This window comes from Meleagris gallopavo, chromosome 1, assembly GCF_905368555.1.
Source record: "Meleagris gallopavo chromosome 1, MGAL_WU_HG_1.1, whole genome shotgun sequence".
Lineage (NCBI taxonomy): Eukaryota > Metazoa > Chordata > Aves > Galliformes > Phasianidae > Meleagris > Meleagris gallopavo.
Genome location: NC_139404.1, coordinates 42,231,088 through 42,241,553, shown reverse-complemented (window position 1 = coordinate 42,241,553; position 10,466 = coordinate 42,231,088). Strand labels below are relative to the sequence as shown.

Here is a 10,466-nt window from a genome sequence, read left to right as displayed (position 1 = left end):
AAACAGTACATTATTCATATAATCTTAATAGTGCATTAATAAGTAATATGGTTAATTCCATAATTACATAAATAAAACCTACAGATTATTGTATCGTCAAAAGGATTTCCTCTTTACTAATATTGGCTAATAATTTTTCATATACCTACACTTGCAATTGGCATGCAAAGTACTTTTTATGTTATAGCCTCTGTGGGTAAAGTCTTAAAATATAGGAACTTATTTGTTCTATGATCTATTTGACCTCATTTAAATTCTTACGCTATATGAAGTATTTAATAAACATATCAGAATATGTCCTTAAAATTAGATTTTGTTCCCAGGTAGTGTCACAGCAGCTTACTATACTCAGCACCTTTTGTGTCTTTTAGAAAAGACAAAAGTTCATTTGTAACCAATAGTTTGATAGCTAATTGTGGTTTGGCAGGTTTTTTTATGAGTTTATGCTCATTTGTAAGCTTTTTGTAAAGGCTAAGAAGTTTAGAAAATATAAGAAAAATAGTTAGAATCACAGAATGATACAGTCATTAAGGTTGGAAAGGACCTGTAAGATCGCCTAGTCCAACTGTCAGTGCATTGTCACCATGCCCGCTAAACCATGTCCCTAAGACAAAATAGGTTAGATATTGTTCGTTGGTGATACAACTCAGATCAGTTATATATCACAAAATTTCTGTGATGAAAAAATTCCAAAAAGATGGCAAACATTTTGTTTTGATTTTTTTTTCTGTGAAAAATACTAATCATCTCTTGCTGTTATCAGCTACAACTGGTGCAGCAAATAGTGTCCTATGATTTAATAATAATATTTTTTTCCTCTGTTTTCTGAAGACATCAGGTGTAGGATCAGATGATCAATATCGAAGAGAACAAGAAGTTCTAAAGGAAAATCTAAGATTATCATCTGAAAACTTTGAGCTAAGATTCCAGCTAGAGCAAGCCAACAGAGATTTGCCAAGACTTAAGGTAACATCTCTTTACTATATGTCCCCTTTAACCTGGCACAGGTTAGTGGATTTCTTAAAAAGAAACTGATGTTTTTATATTTTCTGTGTTCCTCATGTTCTTATGTAAGATAAAAGAAAGCTTGATAGAAATTATTAAAAATTTCATTGTAATGGGAATTTTTTTTTTTTTAATAAAACCAACTGTAACTTTGTTACTGTTAATCTCAAACTTAAATCTAAATAAATAAGTTCCTTATTACTTTGTTCTATTAGGACCAAGTAAGTGACTTAAAAGAAATGTGTGAACTTCTCAAAAAGGAGAAACTAGATGTTGAAAGAAAACTGAGCAGTGTTAGAGGGGTGAGTATTGCAACATTTTTCATCACAGTTACATTAAATAAAAAAAATATTTCATTTAAGGTAAATTATTTTGAATGAACTGAAAGCAAATGGTGAATGTTCTTGTTTAGTTTACTGTTGAAGTGTTAAATAAATTAATAAAATTCAATCAATAGGACCATTAGAATGAATAGAGCTACTATATTAAATATTTGCAGTATTGAAGCTGTTTTGTCATTTGCATTAAACCTGTCTTCAGAAACATGTTTGTATGAAAAAGAGGAGTTACAGCCTTTGTAATATTATAACAGCTTTTTTTTTATTTGATGCAGATGTTAATGTAACTTGTTAGTGAAGGTATTTTACTATGCATGACTACACAAATTTTACGTTAGCCATTGTCAGCTGCTTTAATAGAGCAATATTTGAAAAGTTACAGGAAAAAAGGCTTCAGTAATGCTGAGTGCCTTTCCTTTTGCTGACTTCTCAGATTTATTTGTGTGAAGCAGAAATGAAGCAGAATTAAGCAAGTGCCTTGAATTATACCAGGAGAATGAATTCTGCTTTGGGGTACCTGAAAAGAATTGTATCTTAGGCGGTTGTAGCTTTTGGAAAAGGCAGTTCAGTCTGTAAAACTGCTTCATTCAAAGATTCTGAGGAGGCAGCAAATTCTGAAACTTCCTTTTCAGGCCCAAAGATTTGTTAGGGGTTTTTCTCTAGTTCTGTGTAGAGACACAGCACTCTGTGCTGTGTACAGACACAAAACTTTTAATCTCTTCAGTGCTTTTTGAGAAGAAAGAAGTAATTTTCACTTCCAAAACTTGCCTCACTATGTTATGTTTATGTAGGGCTCCTAAAATCCTTCTCCATTTTCTGCTCTACTGTGGTTCTTACCTCTGTGGAAAGGAGGTACTTCTGGCCCCAAAATTGGAAACAGCAGCATTTTTAAATCATTATTGTTGAGGAAGTCCATTGCTGCAAAGAATATAAGGAAATAAAGGAATTTGAACACTCTTTAAATATTTTTTTACCTCATAAGTAGAATGTTTGAAGAAAAATAGAGAAAATAATTGTGGATTGCCTTTTTTTTTTTTTTTTTAATTTACTTATGCTTTAAGCTGTATTTTTTCTGCCACTTTAATTTGTAGAAGTATGATTTAAAAAAAGCCCTTTTTTGGTCCTTTAAGCTCACAGGTAGTCATTACTTTCTCTTTCCCCTTTAGATAGTGTTGCACACTCAGTTGGATCAGGAAACTGCTCTACAAGAAAAACAGTTAAAAATATAAAAAATCAAAACCAACTAAACAAAAAGAAACTAACAACAAAATAAAACTTACTACTTTGATTTATCTTTTTAATGTTTTATTTTATAAAATACATAAAATTTTGAGATTTCACTGCAGCTTTTTTAGATAACAAATTGAGGGAGCTGATAATTTGATTTGGAGGTGAATGACTTTTTGGAAAGTTAATTATGCAAGAATCTTGAGGATTCAAGTTATGCTAAACTTTAACAACTTTATAATGAATATAAAACAATGGAAAATATGCCATAAAAATAAGAATTGAAGTATCTTAGAAGGTTGTATTTTAGCTTTCCTTTTTCTTCTGCACAGGCTGGCAGAAGTGGAAAGACAGTCCCAGAATTGGAAAAAACTATTGGTTTGATGAAAAAGGTGGTAGAGAGAGTCCAAAGAGAAAATGAAGATCTGAAAAAAGCTCCAGCTGTGGTTTCTAATGAGAAATTACTTGGTCTTGAACAGGAAAATGAGAAGCTAAAGGTACTGATTTATCTTAAATAGTATATTCAAATAGGAGTTCATACACAAATCAGTAGGAAAATTGAACAGCAAGCCTGTTGTTGATGTTGACTAGTACAAAAGTGCCCAGAACTAAAATTTCATTTTAGCATAAATACTGCATGATTTATGGAAAGATAATTTGTATGTTAAGATACATTTAAATATGTGATGAAATGGTCAGTCTGCAGTCTGTACTGTACTGTAACTATCAGTTACATTCAGTGATTGTAAGTGATGTACTTCAAAAAAGGAAATTTGAGGTAATTTAAATGTTTTAACAAACTATTTACTATTTAGTCTGAAATGAAAAAAATGAAGCTTGATCTTGGGGGCCAGCTGAGTATGCATTACGAATCTAAAACCAAAGGAATGGAAAAAGTCATTACTGAAAATGAGAGGCTACGTAAAGAGCTGAAAAAGGTATGATCATTGCAATGATTATTTATATTATGATTATATATGATGATATTTATTTATATATGATATGATTTATGATAATTTATTTCCATTAGCTACTTATTGTGCTAAGTATCTTTTTTCTTTTTAAAATGGTCGATGTGGTGGATAATTTTCTAAGAATTTTTATTGCTACTTACAGAACTTTTAATTTCATGTGGAGGGGAGACATCTAAGAAACAGGCTGAGACAGAATTTGGAAGCTAGTGGTCTGGTATACATGTATCTAGGATACACTGTCAGCTCTATCTCACCATCTTTTTAGGTAATGCAGTGCTTCATATAAGGTTAAGTATCATACAACTTTTTTTTTATTGAACAACAGGAAGCTGACAGTGGAGAGAAGCTACGAATAGCAAAGAACAATTTGGAGATATTAAATGAGAATTTAACTGTACAGCTGAAGGAAGCCATTAAGAGGCTAAATTTGGCTGAAAGCACAGGCTCTCAGCTTGATGAAACTGACAGGAAAATCTGGAAATCAGTTGCCGTAGCAAGGTATGGATTAAAATTATTCTTCATTTCTCAAATATTATAAATACATATAAATAAAAATACATACTTATATTTTCATAATTTTTCTTTCCTCTTTTGAAGTTGTTTGTAATATCATGCTTATTGTCTGACTCTATGGTTCTGTAATATCAGTACAAAAATTCACCAGAGATCTACTGTCCTTAAGTATTGGCCTTGTTAGCTGGTTCTGTAGAGAAGCTGTGTTCTTCCTTCTTCAGATCACCTTTAGACTCCGGGATAGCTTTGACAAAGGAAAGATTTTGTGTTCCTTTCTACTTAAATGTACTGAATGTGTGTTCAGCATTTTTGCTGAACATAAAAAGCACGGACTTTAGTATCTTAGCAAAAGGATAGCAATACGAGTGGGGAAAAAAAAAAAAGATCAAAAACAGAGGCCTGGAACCTTCATTTTCCTAGCTGCATTTGTGTATCTACATTTAACCATGTGGCTGTGCAGAGGTTGTTTGTAAGCCCACTGGGATTTCTGTGTTCTTTGCGACACGTACACGTAGGTGTTCTGAAGGCCCTAAAATGGAGTCAGCCTGGTGGTCCTGTTATTCGTAGTAGAAGGGAGAAAAATTGAGAAACTAGAATTGGATCATGTTTTCCAATGTAAAAAGAAGTGTGGAATCACCCTTTCCTAGATTTGTAGATAAAATTCAGACTTTGAAAATCATCATAAAAAATTACTGTTGGTAATAATAGTGAATGTCTACAATTCTTTACCAATCACTTCTGAAACTGAGGTACTACTTGCATCACAGTGTGACACCAATTTCTGCTCTACAAGTTAGACATACATTATTACTTTATTGATACTTCTGCAGATAGTGCCGATGCTTTTTCTATGACAAGCTACTTATACAGACTGGAGATCTTAACTCAGTAGACTGAAAAACTTTTAATGGCATTCATTTCTTTGATGGAAGCAAGTTGCTTTGAACTGTTTTGTGGTTTGCTTACAGCAGGTATTTTAGTGAGCAATCACTCCCAAAAGCATTGCTAGTCCAAAAACATTACTGTTAACACCTGCTGTCACTAATGAGCTGCATACAAAGTTGATATTCAGGTGTCTCACTTGCATGTTTAATGATGAACAGATTGATACAGAACACTGATATAAGATACATGTGAAAATGGAGAACGAATAATTTTATTCCTCTTTGAGGGAAAAGTTTTTAATTGGGTATTACCTCTTGTACTTGGCACATCAAAGAACAAGAAATTGAAATAGTGCGTATGCTAGAGGGAGAAAGAAACAGCATCTATCCTGCAGAGGCAAGGAACAGAGCAGGTTTTCGTGGAAAAATACTTAGCCCTGGACTTCTACATGATCTAATAACAAACTAAGCTCAGGCTGCAAAAATACTTCAATGTTTACAGAGATAGAAAGTATCTGCAAAAAGTTTATCTACCTCTGGCAGCAACCTTGTAAGGGCAGAAGATTAACTCTACAGGAGAGGCATCTGTCTGATTTCAGACAAGGTCAGACTGCTGTTGAATTTCATTCTCTCTAGTCTTCCATTCCTGTGGAATCCCCTGGCAGAATTTGTAGAGCTTCTCTGACACACAGCTGAACCATTTCACTTCACTGAGACTTTAGAAAGCTGTTCCTTTATTTCTCCTTCTACCTAACTACATAGTGATGTAAAATGTCTATATGCAAGGTCAGATGACTGCTATATTTAATGCAAGCAAGAGGGGAATAATGGCTGCCAGCCACAGGAGGAAGAAGAACACGTATTGAAGATGTAGACCCTTAAGGGCTTACGTTACCAGCTTAATGTTTGAGTATAGTTTTTCTTTTAATTATTCACCTTTTTGAAAAAAATTTGTATTAGCTTCTTTTTAGTTGATCTACGTAGTTGTGTACAGTAATGTGTATACGTATGTGTATGCATGAAAACTGCTCCAAAAGTAATGCCTCCTATTTCATTACATTGACCCATGACACCGGTGGCAAACAGTGGTGGTATGGAAGTAGAAGCTGAACCTTCTTGCCCATAGTCTGTTGCATTTTGTTGCTATGAGACAGATGGCAGCAGAGGAACAGCATCTGATATAGGAAGTGCATATGAAGCAAAGGCATGTAACTGAATTCCTCTGCATGGAAAAAGTTGCACCCATTCACATTCATCGACATTTGCTGAACATTTCTGGAGACCAAAGAGTGGATGTGAGCATAGCGAGGTGGTGGGTGGTGCATTTTAGCAGTAGTGAAGTGGGTCACCTCCGCTGGTACAGATTTGTACAGCATACAATGCAGGCTTTTGTTCATCACTGGCAGAAAAAATGCACAGCTAATATTGGTGACTATGTTGAAAATAGTTGTTTTGTAGAACAGAGTCTCAGCTGTCATTTAGCATTACTATACTCTCTACTTTCCATGGAAATAAACAGGAAGCACTAATGTATATACATATGGCATCATGATTAATTATACTTGACTATTTCAAATGGTGTGAACAAAAACTTTTTATTTAACATGGTTTAAGATTAACAACATTTTGAAGTAAATAAATAGCATCAACCTAGAAAAGCTCACTGGAGCACTTTGTCATGTAGTCCACCTCACGGACATATTGTCCAGATCAGGTAAGTGGTAATAAAAAGTCCTTGGGCATCACCTACATGATCTTTGGGATTTTACTGTTTGGCATGTAGGAAGAGGTTAGAATCCACATCTGAAAAGCCTCTTCAGCAGGAAGACTGGATTAGATATCTCTAGCAGTGTCTTGCAATCAACATTTCCATGTTTCTACCAAAACAATTCTGTAGCAGGCTCAAAGCAAAATGGATTCTTCCTCAGACTCCAAGACAGAACATCATTTCTCGTAGAACACTTTTTGAATACTTTTTCTGTTCAGTTTGCATCTCCTGCATCCGTATTAAGCTTTTTTTTGTACTACATTGATTTATTTTCCACACACACAATCACAACAAATGAAGTAAGACCTGAACAGTGCATCATCCAACTGAATGCAGCAAGAGACATGCATGGTTTAGTAAGAAATAGCCTGGTGTATACATGCAAAACCATAGAGGATTCCAGTAACTCCTTGTTAGAGTATAAACACGTAAGGTCAGCAATGGTAGAACATTTGGAAGAACCTTTATTCTAAAATAAAAAAATACTAAAATGTTTCATTATTATTATGCTAGGAGCTTCAGCTCACTTATTAAATAAGATCAGTGAATATTTGAAGGTCTCTGCTCCAAACATATTTTAGGGTGTCTTTTACATCTTACCTGCTTTGAGAATATCCTGATTTCTATTTTTCGTAAATGTGTTAGCATTTTCTCTTATCTTTTCCTCTTTAAATATTAATAATCATGATAATCCTAATACCAGGATGCATGAAACAAAGATGAAGGAACTGGAAATGGATATTGCTAAAAAAACCCAAAGCATTACTGACCTTAAACGGCTGCTTCAGGAAGCAACAGAACGTGAACACAATGCTGATAAAAACTTACAGGATCTAAAAGAACAAGTGAGTAAAAATCTAAGACAGATGAGTTTAAGAATACATTGATTAATTTTAATTTCCTTCTGTCCATACTGACAATTTATTTTTCGCTATGTTTTTAATTATTTTCAGTTTTAGTTTTCATAATTGTACATTTAAATATTTTCAATGTTTAATAAGGTTTACCACTTATCAGTACATATTGATGCCTTCCCCTTCTTAGGGGAAATAATATTTCTCTCTATATTTTTTAATTATAGTTTCACTGATCATCTAAAAGGCTATAACTATAGATACTTCATATTGTCTTAAAATCATCCTAACTTGTTCAGCAAAGTAATTTTCCTACAGGGACTTTCTACTTTCTTCAAGTCTTTTTGGGGGACTGACTTTTCCACCCTAAAGGGGATTTTTGTGTTTCTTTCCAATATGGCATCGTAGTACACAGTCTTTAGAATAAGTCTTACAAATATACTTCACATGTGGAAGAGTTACTGAATTTGACTAAGGTACACTTGAAAAGATGGATCAGATTTTGAATTTCAAGTATGCCAGAGATGTAGGCCTATGTCTGTGTACGTGGATTAACCTGGATTAGCTTCCATCTTCTTGTTTACTAAGAAGTGCATGGTTTTCTTCCTTGGACATCTCGCATTGGCATTTCTCAGAGTAAAGTGCTGAATATACAAAAGTCAGGCATTATCTAACCAAGTAAATGTGTTCAATAAATAGAAAAAGGACATGGAATGGAGTTTTGTAAAACAATTACTTCAAGCTTTGTTTGCTTTTCTCTTTCTGGTTTAAAGTCAGCACTATTAACATGAACAAGCCTCTCCTGAACTGTTGGATCCTGCTTACCAATAGCAAAATTAAGAGAAAATACTTTTATTATGTGACATTTCTCTGGGGCAGCACAATTTCAGGTTTGTTTTGTCTCAAATACAAATGAAAGGATGTGGTCAATGTTCATTCCATTTCAAAGAAATAGAGATCTTCTGTCAAAGAGTTTTAGGTAATAATAGAACCAAAATTTATACCTAATAGTAGCCTTTGAGAGTTCATAAATGATCACTGTATTAAAAAAAAAAAAAAAATCTAATTTAAAAGACTTTATATTTTTGCTCTTGTATCTTCTACCGGAAGATACATCTACAGGCTAACTCCCTCTCTGCTTCTAGTTTATGACTATAGATCATTTCTAGTCAGTGTACATTCATTTGAGTTTTAATTGCAGTTACTTGCGTTTCAAATGACACAAAGAAACTTGAGACACCTATGTACGCAAACAAACATGTCAGTACCTTTAGTGGGTTATCACTTTCATAAGTATTATCTATACATTATTCTGATGTCTCAACTTATTCCTAGCATTCTTTTAAAAAATTTTTTTCCATCCTTCATGAAATATGCAGTGCAGCTTAGCTTTAAGAGGGCTGCAGATAATTAGAAACTTTGCAGAAACTGGTTGTAGGTTATTACCTTTTTTTTCTTCGACCCTTTGTGATTACCTAGTACTTGGTTACACCATTAGTATATCATTGTCATTTTCTTTCATTTTATTAAACTATGCCAAAGAGAAGTAACTCCATGTGAAATACACCATCTGTGCATACTCCTCTCAAGACTGACTTTTGTTTGTTTGTTTGTTTACCTTTTCTTTCAAGATTGAGCTTCTCAGCCACCTTCCTGAAGGTGCGAGGACAGAGCAAGGCCTCATCAGGGAGCTTCAGCTTTTAAGGTACTGTATTCCTCAGCCAACATATATGAAATGAGAATGATCAACAAAAAGCCACTGCGATTTTTTTATTATGTGTTACATATTTCGAAACATGTTAATATTTTAAAAATTATTTAAAAATTCTTTTATATTCCAGATTAACTAATAGTCAATTAAAGGAAGAAAAAGCAGAACTAGTACGCCAGATAGAAGACTATAAGCACCAGATACACATGTACACAAGTGAGGGTCCTGCAGCTGGTAATCATTTCCAATACCTAAAATAAAGATTTTTGTGTGGTTTGGGCCTAAAACTATTTTTAAATAATATGTGTAAGATGATAATATAATCCAAATATTTCTGTAGTTCTATTAATGCCAATGTGCCATAAACTGGAGCAAATTAAGGTCCCTGATGTTTGAGAATTTACCTAAGATATTTATAAAGAAGTATTAGTAAAAATTACTTTGAGGAAGAGCCTGGAATCTTTGCAAGATTTCCCTTTCCAAGAAGTAAATATTTCATGCTTTATAAATCTCAAATACTGCTTGTAAGACTTCAGTCATTCATTGAAACCCTCCTGCTTAATCCTCTTGCCTTGGGTTCCAGGCTGCCAGAAAACAAGTGTCTATTTCAGGATACCAGCCCTGTGAATGATTTAAGATTCGCAGCTGTCAGAAAAAGCCACAGCAAAAGCAAGGAGTGCTGTAGAGCAGCACACTGCCATAAGACTAGGAAGAAAAAAAAAAACAACAGAACAAAAACAACACATTCTTCAATCATGAATATAATCAAGATCGTTCAACTCTCTTTTCCAAATTTTCTGTATCTAATTCAGAGAAACTGCACGTGTATTTTTCAGAAACGTGCTAATAGACTGGTCATTTGAATACTGCCTTCAGTAACAAGAATTATACACCATTACCTAATTTGTGGAAGAACCAAAGAATAGCCAGGATGATTTGAAATTTTGGTGGTTGTTGATCACAACTGAGTTTACACACTGCATCTCTTTACAGTTGAAACAACTGAAGTATTATTGTAACAAATTTATTCATGTAATTGATTATACTTACCTGAAATTTCCTATCAAGTCAATAATTTTTGCAGGGAATAGTGAAGTTTCAAAGAAGGATAAAAATGATAAGTTAATGACAGAAGTAGCTGACCTCCAGGCACAGCTGAAAGCCTCTGAGTTGGAGAAAGAGCAGCTAAAGG

At 33.8% G+C, this 10,466-nt stretch overlaps 1 protein-coding gene across 8 annotated transcripts in view; it reads left to right on the top strand.

The window, feature by feature from the left end:
• The window catches only part of CEP290 (centrosomal protein 290), a 52,413-nt gene that overhangs the window by 40,901 nt on the left and 1,046 nt on the right, over positions 1-10,466 (top strand). For 7 of the 8 annotated variants that reach the window (XM_085222481.1, XM_019613633.3, XM_010708849.4 and 4 more), the window contains 9 exons: positions 832-966; positions 1,221-1,307; positions 2,903-3,067; positions 3,386-3,508; positions 3,870-4,042; positions 7,413-7,554; positions 9,195-9,268; positions 9,405-9,508; positions 10,359-10,465. In XM_085222481.1, coding sequence (XP_085078607.1) covers positions 832-966; positions 1,221-1,307; positions 2,903-3,067; positions 3,386-3,508; positions 3,870-4,042; positions 7,413-7,554; positions 9,195-9,268; positions 9,405-9,508; positions 10,359-10,465 — 1,110 coding nt within the window. The remainder of the gene's footprint in view (positions 1-831; positions 967-1,220; positions 1,308-2,902; positions 3,068-3,385; positions 3,509-3,869; positions 4,043-7,412; positions 7,555-9,194; positions 9,269-9,404; positions 9,509-10,358; position 10,466) is intronic. The other variant, XM_085222472.1, reaches the window with a different exon arrangement.